General features: G+C 38.0%; 1 protein-coding gene across 2 annotated transcripts in view; it reads left to right on the forward strand.

The window, feature by feature from the left end:
* Positions 1-20,222, forward strand: part of IQUB (IQ motif and ubiquitin domain containing) — a 40,170-nt gene extending 19,948 nt beyond the window's left edge. For both annotated transcript variants that reach the window (XM_075208933.1, XM_075208934.1), the window contains exons 8-13: positions 2,813-2,988; positions 5,326-5,496; positions 12,255-12,431; positions 14,490-14,738; positions 16,293-16,478; positions 19,138-20,222. In XM_075208933.1, the coding sequence (XP_075065034.1) occupies positions 2,813-2,988; positions 5,326-5,496; positions 12,255-12,431; positions 14,490-14,738; positions 16,293-16,478; positions 19,138-19,311 (1,133 nt within the window). In that variant the 3' untranslated portion in view covers positions 19,312-20,222. The remainder of the gene's footprint in view (positions 1-2,812; positions 2,989-5,325; positions 5,497-12,254; positions 12,432-14,489; positions 14,739-16,292; positions 16,479-19,137) is intronic.
* Positions 20,223-20,984: the final 762 nt, after the last annotated feature.

A 20,984-nucleotide genomic window follows, 5' to 3' on the forward strand; every position in this document is an offset into this window, starting at 1 on the left:
TCAGTTCTTGATATACTGTTACAGTCTTTATTGTAGGAGTTCTCATATGACCGATTACTTTCTCTGTTGGATAAACCACTGAAAATATAATTTTAAATAGTGGATATGTTGAATGACAGTATTGTATGCAGAACACACACAAAACAATACATCACCAGATATGGACACTTTAGAAGAATAATCAGAATGCCTGAAATATTCATCTGCTTGCTTTAAAATATAAGATGGGTCATGTACAGTTGTTTTTATATAAGGTTTTTAATGATGGCTGTCACTTACAATAGAGCGAATACGATGGTATTTGGGAGATTGTAGTGTGAGAGTATAATTTGCTGCACAGCAAAAACAGGGAAAATATCCAGAGTACTGTATAATAGTTTGACATACCACAGTTGTAGATTTTGGTAATATTTTAAGCCTGTCTTTGTTTAGTAAATAATACAATTAAAAGCACAATTTTTTTTTTTTATTTTGAATGTATTTTGGTTAAGACTGTGGGGTATATTTACTGAACTGCGGGTTTGAAAAAGTGGAGATGTTGCCTATAGCAACCAATCAGCTTCTAGCTGTCATTTTGTAGAATGTACTAAATAAATGATAAGTAGAATCTGATTGGTTGCTATAGGCAACATCTCCACTTTTTCAAACCCGCAGTTTAGTCAATATACCCCTGTTTGTGAAATTGACATCTGTTTGTGTTTATCCTATTTTAGTTTTATCCTTGGCCTAGTAGTCATCCTTGCAAAACAAAACAAATAATAATAATATAAAAGAAGCTGAATCCTATGGTTGTAACTGTTTACAAAAGTGTGGCAATCCTTGCAGAAAGAATCTAATTATATAGCTATAAACAGACTACACCTTAGTTGCCCACTCTCCCAGAAAGGGAGACTGCCGGATTAAGGTGAGACCTCCAGGACTCCCGGGAGAGGAGGGAATTCTCCCAGAAGGGCGCTTTCCTGTCTGCTCGTTGGGTGGGAATGTGCCGTGATGAAGCAAATAGCGTCATCATGTCCCAACCACCCCAGTGAATATTAAGTGGTCAGGGGCGTGATGACGCAATAATTGTCATCCTATACTTTAACCCGCTTATTTGATGACACAAATGCAATCATTAAGGCACATCCACCTCTTATTTTCATACTCGCATCCCCATCTCCCAGAAATGATTTATGAAAAGTAGGAGAGTGCGGATCACATTGTTGTGTGAATCATTTGATGCAGGTGCCACACTGCAATCATTCATAGTAGATGGCACTTTTGATTTGTGATTTACATGACTTTGCTCAAAAGCAATATAAACATTATAAAATTCAGCCACAGTAGGCATAGGCTCAGACAAACTAAATAAACTGTATGACAGTGGAGATCTGGCAATACTTGGCTTCTGGGATTTCACATGTAAGTGACCTATAAGATAGGAACAACCATCCAGGTTTACATTAATCATTTCTGGAAATGATTTCGGAAGTAGCAAGAATAGCTTTGTGTTCCTGCAGAAAAATAATGGCTGTACCCGTCACCTTTTCTAGAGTTTTTTGAGAATTCTATTGCGATACTGATGATATTTGTCAAAGAAACTCTGTACAGTAACTATATTTTGTTTAATGCACTTATTTATTTTAGGACTGAAAGGTGCCTTTCCCGTCAGCCCTAATCTGCAAAAGCAAGAGTGGCCTAGTTGTCCTCCTGCTCACTGTAATAGCCCCTACCTGCAGAACAACCATTTATGAATCTTCAATGTGCTTTAAAAATCTATGATTTGTGTTTGACTTGGAGATGCAGTATGATTCATTTCAAACTGTGATTACGATTTGTGAGGTTATTATTTGAAGTACAAAAAGATGATAATGTTCAGTGCAGAACATATTAAAAAAATATGTCATAGCACTACTATAAGATTAGCTTTTGTAATATTAATGTAATATTGACATTTTCCTGCTTCCAAACTTTCTACTTTCAAAAGGCCATGTTCTTTCTTTCTACTATATGATTTGCACAATGAATAATGAAAAACATGTCCTTATAAAACAAAACAACATATACCATAGAACCAACAGATGAGACTTGTAGAAGGATAAAGATTTGGGAAACACATCAAGGAGTAAACTTGGTAAAGCGCTACGGAATTTGCTGGCACTATATAAATAAATGTTGATGATGATACCTGCCGCCTCTCCTCCACTCTTATCACCTCTTCCCACTCCAGAATCCAAGACTTTTCCCGTGCAGCCCCCCTTCTCTGGAACGACCTCCCTCGTTCCATCCGTCTTTCTCCTACTCTGTGTTCCTTTAAACTTGCACTCAAAACTCACCTCTTCCTCAAAGCCTACCAACCATCTACTTAACCCCCATCTCCTCCCTTTAGCTTGTCCTCCCTTCTCTCCTCTTGCCTCAACTGGCTCCTTGTGTGCCTGGTCTGTTTACCCTCTCTTAGGATGTAAGCTCGTATGAGCAGGGCCCCCTCCCCTCCTGTCTCCATACCTGTTCTTCCGCTCCGTCTTTACTGCATATGACTAGCCGGAGTTTCTGAAGTATTGGTACTTTTTGTTCAATGTTCTGTATGGTTTCATTAACAAATAAATGATAATAATAATAATAATAATAATGATGATGATGATATATTTTGAATTTTCAAAACTGCAAAAAAAGCAAAGAGCTTGTTCAGTATCACTTACCCTATTATGTGGTCATTTATTGTGATGAATGTAGTTTTTTTTATCAGATATTTGTCTTGATTTTTTTTTTTTAATCCTTTGTTTGTTTTTATATGATTAATGCTTTTCATTTAAATGGTGTGCATTCTTTTTAGCATGGAGAAAAGAAGAGGTAGAGAAAATTAACCAAACATATAGCGGTGCTGAAAGAAAAGCTGCTCTCTGCGCTCTCCTGGACCAAGAGACACAGCTGATTGCCTCCATTGGCAGGCACAGGTTAGATGCAGGTGAAGAGAACCATGAGAAAGCGATACACTCTCTCCTGAACAAGGTCTGTTGTGTCTAACTGCAAGTAACAGCAAGTATTATATAGATCAATCCATATAAGTACATGCATGGTTCATGCATATATCACTATATTTATACGTTGATCCTGTATCAATTAAACAACATATATATGCAGTTTGCTAGCTTTCAATGTGACAATAATACATTAATATTGGTACATATATTTAAAGGATCACCATGATTATGAATGTGTACATGTATGTGTAAGCTGCAGTGAGTCAGGCATTATTAGTTGGTGATTTCCATTTCTCACACACTTATTTTTCAGCTATGCACATTGTAAACCATTTGTTATAAGAGTTAAACATTCCCTCATTATGGTTTATATGCATCTGGTAAAAGAAGAATTTTGCAACTTATTGTGGATTTAAAAATTGTGATATAGTTTTAAATATTCATGTTAACCCATTCACACATACTTCATGTGTATTTCTAAATAGGAATTTACTCTAAATACTGAATTGATGCACATATAAGAGGATTCTTAGTTTGAGGGCGTTTGATTAGTGAGGAAGTTACACTGTCATAGGTAGTGCAGTAATCGCTGTGCAGGGAAGTTCAACAAATTATAGTAAACACTGGAATTGCTTACTTGCAGCTTGAAATCTCCCTCCTCCTGCACAATGCTGCATCCTGTACTGCTGTCACATGTCCTTTTTAATGCCCTAGATTGTGATGGCATTCTGTAGCGCCAAATATAAAAGTGCTCAGACCAGAACTAAAGTCTACCTGTGAGGAATATTTTGCTGGACCTACTCTGCTGAAGATGTTGTGAGGTGTGGTCATCAGCCCCCTCCAGTGCAGTGCTCAGCTCTGCTCTGCAGTAAATACATCCTGCTCAGAGAGGTCCCTTATGAATAGGATGTCGTCATCATCAATTGTTTACCGTATATAGCACCAGCAAATTCCGTAGAGCTTTACAGTTGGGGACAAACATAGTAATAGACATTACTGGGTAATACAGACAGACAGACAGACAGACAGGGAGGTAAGAGGGCCCTGCTCACAAGATTACAATCTATGGGTCAATGGGAGTCGGACATATGAGGTTAAGTCTACATACTGCATTTCTCTCCATCCAGATTACCAAGGTAAAAAGTGATTTGTATGCTATATGATCCAGTCACACAGCAGTGTTGTCAGGGGGTCAGAGTGTTGTTGTATTGTGTGAATTGTGTAGAGGGTGGTAATAGGGTAACCTAGTGAGGGTAAGAGGGTGGTTGAGGAATATTGTAAGCTTGCCTGAAGAGGTGGGTTTTCAGAGAATGCTTGAAGATTTGTAGACCAGAACAAAGTCTTACTGTGCGAGGGAGGGAATTCCATAGAGTTGGTGCAGCTCGAAAAAAGTCCTGTAAATGGGAGTGGAAGGGTGTAATGAGAGTACACCTATTCAGGTATGTGCACCTAAAAAGAGGTGCTATCAGTTGGGTGTGCTTGCAGATGGGGCCAAATGGGTGCAGTGCCTGAAACAGCTTGTATGCAAGTAATATTGATTACAATAATAGTTACATGTCACGGGTCACTCTTTTTTCCAACACATGTTGTTGGCATGGTAATGTATTATTATCTACTGTGCAAAACAGTAGATAACTATGCAGAGGACAGTTTGGATTAATCTAGTTTCCTGTTGCACCTGGTGACAGATTAGCTGTATTGAGCTTTGCACTTTGGTAGTTTTGCATGATTGCAAAGAAGTTAAAGTATTGAGGGCCTTTCTGAACCATAAACTGGAGTAACTGATTAATATATAGTGTCCTCACGTGACCTGCTGTAGTTAACAATATGGTTGATTATACTATACATGTGTTTTTTACTTTATAAAATCATAATTAATGATTTAAATGAAGCTACACTATCAAAGTAACTGAAAAGACAACGTGAGATATATTTTGCTAAGTAGCTGATATTAGTATAATTTGAATGAGCTGACCTATATGACTAACATTCTAGAAAGCCTCATCCTAACCATACCTGATATTTTCAGACGATGGACAAGAAAAATGTTATATTTTAACTCCTACAATTATAAATAAATGTTTGGGCCTTCAGTTGCGCATCCCTTTGCATAATTTGATCTGAAAGTAGGTGTCACAAACAGTTACATTTTTGTATGATGTCATACTCATTTGAAAGTCCTATCAGCTATAAAAGACTGTTTGTTGTGAATGTAGGGGCAATCATTGTTCTCTAATTTTAGCATGTCAAACATGAAAACCATTTCGGTTTAATGTTATGTCTATACAGTGTATTATATTTAGATTAGGTTTATATTTTGTTTTTGCTCTTTTATTTTTCATCTGTGATTGTTTCTTACATAAAGTGCTCTGAGCCCAAAAAATGGAAAGCGGTTGATGGAAAAACTACTGAGATGGATACTCAGTTTACAATCCGTGCCAGACAGCTACGTGACATCTACACCAGTATTAACACAAAATGCGTCAATAATGATGAGAGGCTTGACACACTTTTGACACTTAAGCATACTGTGAAGGTAATCTATATATCTATGTAATGACCCTGATCATATGCACATGTGTTTTGTAACAATGTTAATATATCACAGCTCATGTTTCATTAATATACAAATAAAGATATAAAAAACTCTATATACCCATCACAAATGCTTTTGACTAAAGTAAATTCTATGGGCTCCTCACAAATTTGTGAAAGAAAAAGAGCCCATCTCATGTTTTCAGACCAAAAGAGCATGGGTGTCTGTCTGTTCCCAATTCATACTGGTATTTTCCGGTTGGCCATTTGACCATGGGTCAGATTTTGGATGATTTTTCACATTGCATGGGTACCTTCAGGTTGATAGGATACTTGCAGGGTGGTGGACATTTGGAGCCTAACTTCCTATTATAGTGATTAAGGTCTGGTAGGCCTCCAAAAAGCTACTTTTAATTAGAGATGGGCGGGTCCGGTTCTCCGAGAACCGAACCCACCCGAACTTTGGGTATCCGAGTACCGAGCTGAGCAGCTCGGTACTCTCCCGCCAATTCCGAATCCAAATCGAGGCCGAACGTCATTGTGACGTCGTCGGATCTCGGGACTCGGTTCTCGCGATACTTCAACTTTATAAATACACGCCTCCACAGCAATCCATCGCCATTTGACAGAGGGAGAGAGCAGGGTGTAGTCATAGGCTAATTAGAGCAGGGACAGAGAAAGAATACAATATTGTTCTTGCAATTGCTCTAACCAAAATCGCTAGTGCAGAGAGGAGGATAGAGGTTTATTATTTTTTCTTCATATTTGGCACTCCCCAGCGCTTTTGGGTTGTCCCCCATAATTGTGCATTAATATTTCTGGCTGTCAAAAGTCATATCTGTCAGCAGTATCTACTCAATAAATGTTAGCACTCCTCAGTGTTTTTGGGGTGTCCTCTCTAATTGTGCATTAATATTTCTGGCTGTCAAAAGTCATATCTGTCAGCAGTATCTACTCAATAATTTTAAGCACTCCTCAGTGTTTTTGGGGTGTCCTCTCTAATTGTGCATTAATATTTCTGGCTGTCAAAAGTCATATCTGTCAGCAGTATCTACTCAATAATTTTAAGCACTCCTCAGTGTTTTTGGGGTGTCCTCTCTAATTGTGCATTAATATTTCTGGCTGTCAAAAGTCATATCTGTCAGCAGTATCTACTCAATAAATTTTAGCACTCCTCTGTGTTTTTGGGGTGTCCTCCCTAATTGTGCATTAATATTTCTGGCTGTCAAAAGTCATATCTGTCAGCAGTATCTACTCAATAAATGTTAGCACTCCTCAGTGTTTTTGGGGTGTCCTCTCTAATTGTGCATTAATATTTCTGGCTGTCAAAAGTCATATCTGTCAGCAGTATCTACTCAATAATTTTAAGCACTCCTCAGTGTTTTTGGGGTGTCCTCTCTAATTGTGCATTAATATTTCTGGCTGTCAAAAGTCATATCTGTCAGCAGTATCTACTCAATAATTTTAAGCACTCCTCAGTGTTTTTGGGGTGTCCTCTCTAATTGTGCATTAATATTTCTGGCTGTCAAAAGTCATATCTGTCAGCAGTATCTACTCAATAAATTTTAGCACTCCTCTGTGTTTTTGGGGTGTCCTCCCTAATTGTGCATTAATATTTCTGGCTGTCAAAAGTCATATCTGTCAGCAGTATCTACGCAATGGATTCAAAGCAGTCCACATATGATCTAAATGAGCAACCAGGTTCTGTCACCAGTCCTGATGTTAGTGTTCCCAGTACGTCATCTGGCCAAGGCGATGTCAAACAACAGAGTGTTTTCAAATTAGTGCAAAAAACAAAAACCAAAAAACAATTTACTGTATTGAAGCGAAAAAGAAGTGTAACTGAGCAAAAGTTAAGTGACGATAAAAAAAAAATTGCAAGCATGCCATTCTACACACGCAGTGGCAAAGAGAGAATGAGGCCTTCACCTTTGGCTATTAGTGGCAGATCCCAAAAAGTTACCCAGCCTACAATTGGTGCACAACTACTGTTACGCGTCAAAGCCGAGCTGCAAGATAACAGTGAGGCATTACAGGAGAATATTTGCTCTGATTCACAAATGACAACAATCCCTGTGGAGAGTCCATCCAACAGTGGGATGTCTAATCGTGAGCATTCTGCTGATGTGTGCCTTAATAGCCCGAGTGTAGCCGGTGATACAGAAATTGAGGATGCCACTTTGGAATTAGAAGAGGATGAGGGGGAGATTTGTGTAGGCGACGAGGGCGCTAATGATGATGTTGATGATTATGATGCAGACAGATACCAAATTGCCTTTCTCAATTTCTATTTATATTCTAGATTATATAACGGCTGAATAGTTTTCTATTTTACTCCTAGTGGAGAGAGGATCTGATGCAGACAGATACCAAACTGCCTTTGTCCATTTCAATTTATATTGTACAGTATATAACGGCTGAATTTGTTAGTATTTTATACAAGTGGAGGGGGGCCTAGAGAGGTGGAAACCAAACTGGCTTTCTCCATGTCAATTAATATTGTACAGTCTATAACGGCTGGATTTTTTGGTATTTTATACAAGTGGAGGGGGGCCTAGAGAGACAGAAACCAAACTGTCTTTCTCCATGTCAATTAATATTGTACAGTCTATAATGGCTGAATTTTTTAGTATTTTATACAAGTGGAGGGGGGCCTAGAGAGACAGAAACCAAACTGGCTTTCTCCATGTCAATTAATATTGTGCAGTCTATAATGGCTGAATTTTTTGGTATTTTATACAAGTGGAGGGGGGCCTTGAGAGACAGAAACCAAACTGGCTTTTTCCATTTCTTTACATATTTAACTATAAGTGTAGGGTGTAATATACATTCAAAGACGATGGCTGCATTGCCAATATGCATAGATGGAGAGGAAGACAATCTGTTTTGTGTGTAGAATAGGCCTACCAACGAAGAATTAAACTGTTTTTTTGGATGATTTATTACCTCAACAATTAGATTACTTGTCTCTAAAACAGTTGGAGCACTAAATTGGGTTAATTTAGGCCCAAAAACATGGATTTTCCAAAAAAATAGCAAAACAAAACCAAACAAAACCAAAACCAAAACCAAAACACGCAATGGCAGTTTTGCAAAACCAAAACCAAAACCAAAACACGACGTTAATCCAGATCCAAAACCGAATCCAAAACCAAAACACGGGGGTCAGTGACCATCTCTACTTTTAATAGAGTGATTCACCAGTATTCACAATTGTGGAATTATTTCTCCCTCCCTAAGGTGGGCACAGTGTCAGGATAATGGCTCGTATAGAAATAGTGGGAGACTCAGGTGTTCCGCTACCTCTTTAAACTGAGTGTTGCTTGCCTTGACAGCCTTTGACTCATTGACTCATTTTTATTTACTTTGCTTATAAGTACTGTGGTGACTGGAATGATGTGCTGCTGGAAGTGGTCCATTGCAGGTTTATAAGACTATTATATGAGAACTTACAGACCCATTCAAATTGTTACTGGATTATACCAATCATTATTATGCATGTCATCAAACTACTTTATATGCGTTAATTAGTTATATTGCATAATCTCAGTTTGAGGTTATATCTCACTTATGTTGACAGTTTTTGCATTTTCCAAGTGTTACTAAATATCATTTTGGTTATAGCTCATTATATATATCAGACTCTGATTACATCTCATTCATATTGACAGTATTCACAGTTTTAGGGTGTGGATAGTCAGCGCTTGCCAATATTATTCTTTCATCCACTGTTTAGGGAGGCTGGACACCCACCCCATCTACGTATATACTACTCATAAAGGACTAGTTGAGCGCATTGTATCCTTGTTTTCATTCTATTGTGTCTGTTTACTGTTCCCAGTTTATATTATTGTTCTTACTTCTAGTAGGCTCAAATTATTAGATTAATTTACTGTTTGTGAGATTAGTCTCTTATATTCTTCGTGTACATCTGTCCGTGTATAATACTATACTATTGCACACCAGACCTGGGAACAATTGTGTAGCGGTGAGCGCATAGGGATCTATAGGTAATAGGGACTGCTATAGGTGGTTCCATAGGCTTATTGGGATACTGGTGGATAACATTACAGCTATGAAGTCTTCAGGGTGCAGCAGGTCTTTAAAGAGTGCATACAAAGAGCATCCCAAGCTTTTCAAGCAGGGTATTATATACCTAGATATTTATTTATTTTTTGTATAAAGACCTACAACCTCTGAGCTGTATCAGCTGTTCCAGAGTGAGGTGATAAAAATGGAAGACTTTACCAGCTTGGCCGAATTGGGGGTGTACGTGGTGAAGTTGATGGATGAGCAATGAAATATTCATACAGAGAAGGTAATTTACAAACATTAAAGGGGCGCTCTGTAGTGCAAAAGCACCTTTAAACCCACTGTGTGCCTCGATTTGCACAATGTGCCCATTTTCCACCAAGGCACATAGTTTTACAAAGTAAGATTAGGGCATTTATGGAGGTGCTGCAGGATGCAAAATGGGAGGAGTTGGGTGAATTATAGACATTGCGATTTAATGTGGAGAGGGAGCATTTTCAAGGGTGGCTTTCCTTGTGCAGAGTGCATGACCATTTCCACTCAACAACAGGAATTTAATTTTGCACCAACTCAGGGCTGGCAGAAACCGGCTCTCTCATCCTGAAGTTTTAATGGGACCTGTATTGTGCCTTCGCATTGCATTTCGGAGGAGAAGCACGTTCTCTATTGCACTCCAAGCAATTTAATGAAAAGCATCACACACACATAAGTGTCACCTTTAACAAAGCCAGTCCCTAGCTCCCCACACACGCACAATTAATGTAAACCGAATATAGGAAGCTAAAGCAAGCATTATTTTTGGAGAAACATGCATGTCCATTTAGCTTGCCCCTTTTCAGGATTTGATTTGGGAGGGGTTTTTTTCTATGTTACCCCATCCCACCCCACCCCAGAATCTTAATACATTGTTTAAAAAACTAGATTCAAATATCGCAGCCAACAACTTGCCAAATCCCTCCATCATTCCGCACTGCAAAAAAAATCTGGCAAATAGCAGCCATGGAGAAAATTATTTATTACCTCCTTAATAGTGGCCCTGTATTTACCAAAGTATGGCTCCCCTGAGTCATAGCAAAATTTTGAGGAGAGGAAGCAGCGAGGCCAGTGGATCCACCAGCGCCCCCCAACTCTGCTCTTTTGAGCATACACGGAGACAGATGCATGCACAGTAACACCCAGCTTGGGGCTTCCTATACCTGTTTTGTTTTTGGTATTGGAGTCAGTACAGCATGGTCTCTCCAGACAAGCCATAAGGTAGTATTTCTTTCAGTGCTCTTCCACCAAAAATGTCTAATATTTAGCAATGCTGTCAAGTTTGCCTTGCTGTTTTCAGAATTACTCATTTAGACTGCCCTCTCCTGTGCTATGGTTATGTTATATTTTCTGTCTGCGAGTAGAACTGAAGTGTTTAAATAGACGGTTATACCCATGAGACAAACTTCTGGGAGAACCTGTAAAACCAGATTAGAAATATCAACAAAAGGCCGTTTGCAGAGACAAAACAATATTCTATACCTGTACAGATCTAACACAGTTAAATAATTTCTACTTCAGTCTTTTGTAACTTTTGAATCTTTAATAATTGATATTAAATGTGCCATAGAAGACTCCAAATATTTCAATAGTTCATTATGTTCTCCTGTTGTATAAGCCATAAAACAAATGACAAGAGCAGAAAATACAATTTGGCAGCACAGCGCTTGTAAATTCACAGCTGTATGTGCCAGAATAATTTATCCAGTGATTTCAGTCATTTTTTTGACAGTTTCAAAACGGCCACATTTACAGGGTCGCTCTGTCGAAAAAAGCGCCATTTTACAAAGCACCAATTTGTGAAAGCCACGGAAAATGTTGAAAAAGAATTGCCCCCTTTTCTTCTAATATCTTCTAATATTAAATATACTGTGCCCCATTTCTACTTGTAATAAATATGCTGTGCCCTGTTTTCTAAATAAAGATATAATTTTGTTGTCATATTTTAACTGGTTAATATTTTTACTCCTTTTTCTCTGAGCGTAAAATACGTTCTATTTTTTGTTTTTCACTCCAGTGAAATCCATCGGCTTGTAAAAAAAACCAAAAAAAAAAAAACCTCATTAGAATTGATGTAACTACTGTGTACTAAGTTCCGGCCCAAATGGTTAGGCAGGCTACTGAATAGATGGACAGCCAATCAGGAGCGCACTCTCTTTATTCACAAGGAAGGTTTTTGGGGGGTTTTTGACGGCAGTTTCCACTGAACCACACGGAGTTTGGTTTAAACCACATGCGATTTAGGGGAATTTAAACCGCCACACAAATACATTTTTAGTAACTCTACCCCTTAGTGTCAGTGAAACATATGTCTGTCTGTTTGATCTGTCTATCTGACCTATGTCTGATATATCTGTCTGACCTATCTGTCTGTTTGAGCTATCTGTATATCCCCAGCCTACGCAAATATAGTTCAGTAGTTATAATACACAGGTTTCTGATTCAGTTTATTGCAAAACCTCCATTATGTGGTATGTATGAATGTCAAGGATTCAGCTTTCAACATAATGTACACACAAGTGTATGAAACTTACACATTTGCATTCCCATTGCGACCCTACAAGTAGTGTATATAATAACATAGAATAGTATTCATCGTTATTATTTCTTTCTTTATTTTTTTACTTTATTTGACTTGTTATGTCAAATAAATGTCAAATTATGTTATGCTGTCATTTCACAACACATTTTCAGGAACATGATTGCAAATTAACCCAAGAGATTGTGGAGCTGATTGACAGAGAAGCTGATCTTTTAATGCGTGGGGTGAAAAACTGCAACTTAGATGGACTTCGAAAGAGAATATCAACACTATTCCTACAGTACATAAAAATCCCCACCTTTAACCCTGAAATTGCCAGATTGCTCAAGGTAATTTTGATACCGTATTCTGCTCGTTAAGTGGAATCTTTAACTGCATTTTCCTTTTTATATATGTATATTTTCATATTTTAATAGGTAGGAAATATAAAACATAAATTATGAATTGACACTTCACTATAGCCTTACTAGGTTTGCGCATTAACACATATGTAAGTGAGTAGCATATGTGGTAATAAACTTATTAAGTATGTTTAAAGCAATACTAAACAACAGCAATCAGTTAAAATTGTATGTACATAATGTGAATCGGATTACATAGATTATTAATATCTAGTTCAGTAGTACAATACAAATGACATTATATATCATGGTGAGAACATTGCTGCCCTTTTCCATCCCAACCAGGACCATTCTTGTAAAGTTTGTATGTTCTAGCTGTGTTTGCGTGAGTTTCCTCTTGGTGACATGATTTATTGTCACGGTCCGAAAAATATATTGGTAGGGTTATTTGTTTCTGAATAAAATAGAATTGTGTGTGTGGTAGGGAACTGTAAGCTCCAATAGGACAGGGACTGATGTGAAAGATTCAATGTACTATATAATTATAACAAATATAAAATAATTATAATAAATGGTAGCCATTTTCTTAAAATAGTGTTTACCTCCTTATGCGCTTCCTTCTGAAGCATTAGTGATTAATAATTACCTTCAGGGTTAGTAAAGGAAAAGCATTTGACCCTCTTGCTGGATGTGCCACATTTTCTACAAACAAGTGGTGCTGTTTGCTTTTAATACAACTTATTTTTATGTTTCTCTCTATTGGGTTTCTATTCTGTGAGAAGGTGGAGACATATTCAGCAATTAACATGTTGTTTACCAGTAACCGTTGTGTGTTCCATCATTAACCCTGCAATAAAATGCTAAGTAACACTTTTGCAGAATCTGTTTAATAACAAACAGAATAAACAAACACAAATAGGTGTTTCTGACCTTTGACATAACACATATTGAAAATAATTATCCAAAAGAAATAGAGTGGCCAGAGCCGGATTAAGGGAATGGAGGCCCCTGGGCTAAGGGGGCCTCCATTCCCCCATGAGGGCCCCCCCCCCCCCCCGGTGAGCTGAGCCGCCCCCGAGGCACTTACCTCCTTCTCCTGGCATTGCAGTCCTTCCTCGGCGCGCTGTACGCTCTTTACTGAGGAGATCTCATGAGAGTGAGACTCGAGATCTCCTCAGTAAGGAGACTACAGCGTGCCGGGGAAGGACCGCAGTGAAAGTGCTCAGCAGCAATGATCGCGCCGGTGGCGCCCCGACTGATCATTACTGCAGCTGAGCACTTTCAAGGGCCCCCTAGATGCCCGAGGCCCCTGGGCTGTAGCCCAGTTAGCCCTAGGGTTAATCCGGCCCTGAGAGTGGCTCACTGCAATGCCTTCATAGGCCTACAATAAAATGTTCTCTCCATAACTATTTCTGGTTTTGAAAAATGATGTCAAATTTTCGTTTATCAATTACTTAAATAAAGAAAGTTTTTGTAATTTGTCTTTAAAACAAAGTTACTCACAAGGCCGGTCCAGTGCATCACTACTAGATATGCACAGGGGCTCAATGTGTTATGAGTTGAAGACATAGGTTTCCAGCCTAATACATTGCTACCTGATGTTCCTTCCCCAGTCCTTGGATCATGGGGCTCCTCTACATGGTTTGGGAGATACTCTCACATCTGCTGCCTGCAATCTATGTATTATCCAAGCATGTATGCACTAAGTATAACAGCATGTACAACTTACATCTGACTAAGCTACAGCCAGGGACTCAACCTTTGTTGAGTCCCAATTAGATTTAAAATAATGTTTGATTTAAACAATAAATACAACCAAATTAGCAAAATGATTCATCATTTCTCCTAAAACAATATTTGTGGTGCATGTTCTGAAATGATGTACGTTTGGAATATATCTTACAAAGCTACAATAAGCCACTATTTTGCTCTGTTATACATCCACGGAGATAGAGCGCGTTCATTTCAGCTACCCATTGAAGGTATGACGTTTTTCTTGTATGGTGTATCATAATCAAGTTTGTACAATTTTCTTTTTTTTTTCAGGTTCCTCAGGACTCTGCATTTCTTCGCAAAAATATATATTTCTGCCCCTGTTGTGAAAGCTATCTACCATCGACTGAATTTTCTCTGTCTGCCAATGCACGTACTGTTGGCAGGTGCCGAAAATGTTCTAAGCTAGACAACGAAGGCCGACAGAGAGAAGAATTTTCAAAATACAGAATTTTACTGAAACAGCTCAAAAAGTCTGAAGCAAGCTATGGTGATGATGCTAAAATTGCTTTCTTGCTCCAGGTAACACTTTCTGGTATAATAAGAAATAGAGATTTCACTATATTCAATTTCACAATTTTATTTAAAACAGAAATAAAAACAATATTATTCACTGAAGTATTATCAGAAAGAAGTGTTAACGGTATTTCTTGTAGAATATAATTTAATATATTTAAATGTTTTTGCACTTGTATGAATAGTTTTCTCAGCCACTGCCTAGTATTTAGTTATAGAGTTGTATTTTTTTTTTATTTTTTTTATTGTTACATTCTGTTTTTGTAAGTTGCAATTAAACATTTCAATTGTTGTAAAGTATTAACTTTGCACATAAGCATCTTACATTTTCTATACTTTAATTAATTGGAAATCAAATAGATAACATGCACTATTACAACAGCCTTATTTCAGTTCCAAAGCACTAATCCACTGAAGCCCTGGAAAATACAGAGGGGCATATTCAATTGTGCACGGAGTGCCTCCAGAACGGGTGCAAAGTCACTCCGCATTACTGCAACATTGCAGATTTCACTTCGCCCCCACATAGTGTTGCGAAGGGCAATCTTCAATGCTGTGCTACTGTATTACCGCAAAAAATGCGTATTTGAATATGCACCTGAAAGTCATGTGAACATTTGCATAGATCATCATCATCATTTATTTATATAGCGCCACTGATTCCGCAGCGCTGTACAGAGAACTCACATCAGTCCCTGCCCCATTTGGAGCTTACAGTCTAAATTCCCTAATATAGACACACACTCACACACAGACACAGATGGAGAGACTAGGGTCAATTTTGATAGCCACCAAATAACCTACCAGTATGTTTTTTGGAGTGTGGGAAGAAACCGGAGCACCCGGAGGAAACCCACGCAAACACAGGGAGAACATACAAACTCCACACAGATAAGGCCATGGTCGGGAATCAAATTCATGACCCCAGTGCTGTGAGGCAGAAGTGCTAACCACTAGGCCACTTAGATGGTTCAAAGTTCTAAAACGTGTAACATTCAGTGTTATTTCAGTGGTGCCTGGATATGTAATGCTGCTAATATGTATCACATAATTTATAAATGCAGCAGTTTTCAAACTGTTTAATGCTCACATTTATGTGAAATGGAATTACTGTAAGTAATATGATGCTCAGAAAGGTAAACAGTTGATTCCTTACATATACAAAAGCTATTTGGAAACAATGCTTTGGGAATAGACTTCTAGTTTACATGCTACATTAATAGATTGTGACTACAAAAAGGCCATTATTTGACATGTTCAGTGGAGGACCAAAATGTTTGCTGGGCCCCGCAATAAGGTTTGAATGTGGGCCCTACATTACATTAGTTATGTCCTATTTATAGCAAATAAGATCTGCTTCAATACCTAAACACTGCATTAATCCTTATGTCCTTTCCAATCCAATTGTCTAAATTGTGCAGGGATATAGAGGGGGGTACGGAAATATTTCTATCTATCTTTGAGTCCCCTATGCTGCTGAGAACCAATGCATTCACATTGGTTTTAAAGAATACAATTATATTCTTGCTCATACAACTGCATTTACGTTTTTTGTTGTAGCAAGAAGATCTTCAGTACCTTGTTGACAATATCTGGGCTGCTCACTCTGCACTCAGTGCCTGTGATGACCTCTACGATCTTGTTATGGTGAGGTGGGACAAATACTATGAGTGGTCTCCATGGAATTGTGTTCTCCTAACAAAGGAGGAAGCAGCTGCCCATTTAAAGCTTGCCAATGCTGAGCAGGTAATGATTACTGGCTATATTTGGATTTCATTTTTGCATTTCATGTTGTACAGGGTGATTCAAAAGTCACAGTACACCCTTTTATTTCAAAAACTCTACAGGAATTGGGCCGATTGGCCGATTTCAAGATGGCGCCCATGTTTGGTACATACCGTAAAAGATAGACCACGTCACCCATACCTTACTGGAGTATTCAGGTTTCCCAATTTCCTGTAGAGTTTTTGAAATAAAAGGGTGTACTGCGACTTTTGAATCACCCTGTACTTATTAATCATGTATTTGCTTTATTGTTTTCAGAACCTCTCATTATTTAACTGCTAGTGTTTGGTCAGATAGAGCAAAGTTTTAAATCATCAGATTTGCTATAGCAATGCACCATTGTGAATAATCAATAACATATTTAAATTGTTCATCATTGTACAGAAGTAAGAAGACACCTCATTAGCTATACTAATTTTGGCTTTCATCAAATATAATCCTGTGAGCTTTAGTTAATCTTTTATAAACCACATGGGTGATTACTGTGCGGTACATTCACATGCAGACTATATATTTCTGCCAACAGATGGCATTGCAAAATCAGCTAATGTGTTTTAATTAGCAATCCAATGAGAATGGAAAAGCTGCAAGGTATTTGCTTCATTCAGAGAAAAAAATCTGCTTTTTAGTGAGAAGGAGCAGCCACCAAGGGGGAAAACTATTGAAGATCAATTTTGACCAAATATTATGTTTTTTAGTGACTTACATGCCAATTTACAATTCTCCTCCACCACTAAACGCAAATCGCCATGTAAAGCTCCCTTTTTCAACCATCAGAATAAAATTGCCATACTTCTTACATGTCCTGAAATCTGTGAAAAGACCATTTTCAAAATTGCCATGGAAATCTCTAACAATTATCTCACTGGTTTTAGATAGTGGAGAATGCCTGAAAACCACTCGGATGAGTAACATTTCCTATTTATTTCAATGGACAATGCATTTCAATGGATCTATAGAATTCTATTGCCATATGAAATGAATGAGAAAATGCTCAGTGAAGTAACTAAAGCAAATGTGAAAAATATTAAATACTGTTGTGGAACTATAAATCCAATCAAGCCCTGGCAGTCAATGTCTGCCTGCACATGCAGGTGCTTGGGGAAATACAAGTCCCAGTAAGCCTTGGAAATGAGTGGCTGTCGGGCTTGCTGAGACTTACAAGCACCACCATACACTGTCATCCAGGACACACTGAAACCGTTTTACGGTACTTTTTAATTGCTTTGCTGCCAATCCCATTGTTTTCATTGGAGTCAGTGAGCAGTACTTGTTTAGCCCATCAGAAGTGTTAGCATTGCTTGTGATTGTGTGAGCATTAAGTTCTGTAGACAATTCATTTCAATAGTCTTTCTGCTCCCATTGGAATGCATTGCCTATTCAAGTAATAGGAAAACATTACTTTCACTAAGTAAAATTGCCCAAATTGTATTGACAATATTTTTTTAATACATTGGAGAGTTTGGAGAATGAATTAGCGATTTATTTATGGTAAGGTTGGGTGATTTTAACTTCTGAATGAGCTTAACAGGGATATTTAAAGTTACTCCAGAGCAGTAGTACCCAACCTGTGGATCACAATACACATTCCTACCATTGCTGCCAGCGCTCTCACCCTTACGCAAAGGCTGATGTACAAGAAAGAGAAAGCTTAAGTCAGAAAGTGCAGTCCTAGAGGTAAATGCTCTGGTCTCCAAATCCCCACCCACAGACAGGGTTGCTATAGAATAGGATACTATTATGTGGGCTTCTAACATTGATTTTCTTGGTGGGCCCTTAATGCCACAGTCCAACACTAGGCTCTGGTGTCTGGATGGCATCCTAGGTGAGGGGGCAGTGACTTGGGCAGGAGGGGAGGGGGTGTATTTGTGTGCGTGTGTCACAATACAGTATGCTCAAGTAAATGGACATTTACTGAAATCAGTTGCATAACCCTTCTCTAGAGTGTGACCTATTTAGCTTGGCAGTATTGTGATAAAATTGCTTAAAATATTTTATGCTATAGCTGCTGCTTTGGAACCATCAATGAACTCTGAACGCGCAGAATATCTCATGTCCTCTTGTGGATTTGGTCTTAAATATTTTCTAGAGAAATGGGAATCCATGGATTTTATTTTTATTTTGCTTACTCCAACTGTACCTTTTATAATTGCCTTTTATTCTCAACTGATGTCAACTCACACCAGTCTATGAAACTCTATAAGAGCACAGCACTTAGCAAATCTCAATGCCACAACAAGAAAAGTTTTATTGTATTTAATGTGTTGCACAAAATATTAATAAGCAGCAATTATTTTTGATACAATTGAACTTTTCAATCTATTTCCTGTTTTATTATGGATTTAAGGCAAAATCATACTGTTTTAACTTTCATTGGCTATTAGAAGAGCTCCCAGAATATGATTTATTAGCTCACTTGGTGATACTACATTTCTGCAGAAGTTCATCTTCATTCTGACTTAAAGAGGTATATAGTCTGCCCTGTTAGTAAGTCATGTTGCCGTCATTTTTATAGCACACCTAAAATGAGACGATGCATATTAAATTCTCATATCATTTGTAAAGTACAACTGTATACATGTTTCAAAATTCTTGTTTACTTTTATCTTTTCCTATTCAGGCTTATGGCATTGTTTTTATTCGAAAGATCAAGCACAGGCATACTCTTGCCAAGAACTATTTTTCCCAGATCCCAGAGATGGCACCGTTTCTTCATCAGGAGAAATCAAATCAGATGTCTACAGTTAATGATCTGGTTATTAGTAAACCTATTGCAGCCAGTTTCCAAGTCTAGATTATTTTCATTTTTATTTCTGTATATTCATCATATTAATGTATTCTATTCTATGCTTCCATTCTATCACTATTAAGCGAGTGTGTAACCATTTTATTAAAAAGATAGATATTTTTAAATATAAGACCTGTTATCAATGCTACAAAAAATAAAATAAAAAAACAAATGAGTTTCATTTGTGATATTTTATATACTACTGACCCTATTAACCTGAATGACCTATCTCTATTTTATTTTCCCACCCACCAACAAGAGCATACCTGACATTTCTATCTCTGTTGATAACATGACCATAAATCCCACCCCACAAGCTCGCTGCCTAGGTGTAATCCTTGACTCACACCTATCCTTTGTTCCCCACATTGACTCTATATCTAAATCATGCTACATACATCTAAAGAACATTTCCAGAATCTGCACATATCTCACGCAAGACACTGCTAAAACCTTAATTCATGCACTTATCATCTCCCGCATTGACTATTGCAATTCCCTCCTTACTGGTCTTCCCAAAAACAGACTCAAACCCCTACAATCTATTTTGCATGCTGCGGCACGACTGATTTTCCTTGCAAATCGCTATTCCTCTGTTGAATCACTCTGTATGTCTCTACACTGGCTGCCTGTTTTCTACTGAATCCAACATACATCTCCTCTCTTGTCTCAAAATATCTCCCAACTCGGCAACTCCGTTCTACACAAGATCTGCATCTCTCATCCACCCTCATTACATCCTCCCATTCCCGGTTACAGGACTTTTTTCGGGCTGCACCCACTCTATGGAATTCTCTCCCTCGCACAATAAGACTCTCCTCTGGTCTTCAAACTTTCAAGCGTTCTCTAAAAACCTACCTCTTCAGACAAGCTTATAATATTCCTCAACCACCCTCTTAACCTCACTACCTTTAGCCTGTTACACAATTTCACACAAGACAACTACCCCTGAGCAACATTGTTGTGTGACAGGATCATTTAGCTTATGAGTCACTTTTACCTTTGCAGTCTGGCTGGGCTAAGATGCAAAATGTAGACTTAACCTCATGTGTCAATCTCTAATTGTCCCATAGATTGTAAGCTTGCGAGCAGGGCCCTCTCACCTCTTTGTCTGTTTCACCCAGTTTGTTTATTAGTTTATTATGTTTGTCCCCAATTGTAAAGAGCTACGGAATATGTTGGCGCTATATAAATAAATGATGATGATTATGAACTATAAGCTACATTTTAATATCATGAATACTTATTGCTTGTAGCACAGTGAAGAGTGACAAAACATTGTGGCTAGACATGCCCAGCAATCATGTGAGCTGATTTTATCCGCTTTTACATCACACTATGTAATGCTGTACAGAGAATATATACTCATCGACATCAGTCCCTGCTTCATTGGAGTTACAATCTAAATTCTGTAACTAACGCACACAGGCACAAACACACCAGGGTCCATTTTGTCATAAGTCAATTAAGGTACCAGTATGTTTTTGGACTGGTGGTGGGAACAGAATGCAGAATACTCCTAAGAGCTACAGCTTTCTGATCTTTGTATTTCTATTTGTTTAGATTGTTTAAAGAGACTTTAGCAGGGAATGACTTGAATATTTTTTGTGTAAACAACCACATGGGAGTATTAAAATGAAGATTAGCAGATTAGTGTATAGGGAACTCATTTGATGTAA

This window comes from Mixophyes fleayi, chromosome 4, assembly GCF_038048845.1.
Source record: "Mixophyes fleayi isolate aMixFle1 chromosome 4, aMixFle1.hap1, whole genome shotgun sequence".
Lineage (NCBI taxonomy): Eukaryota > Metazoa > Chordata > Amphibia > Anura > Limnodynastidae > Mixophyes > Mixophyes fleayi.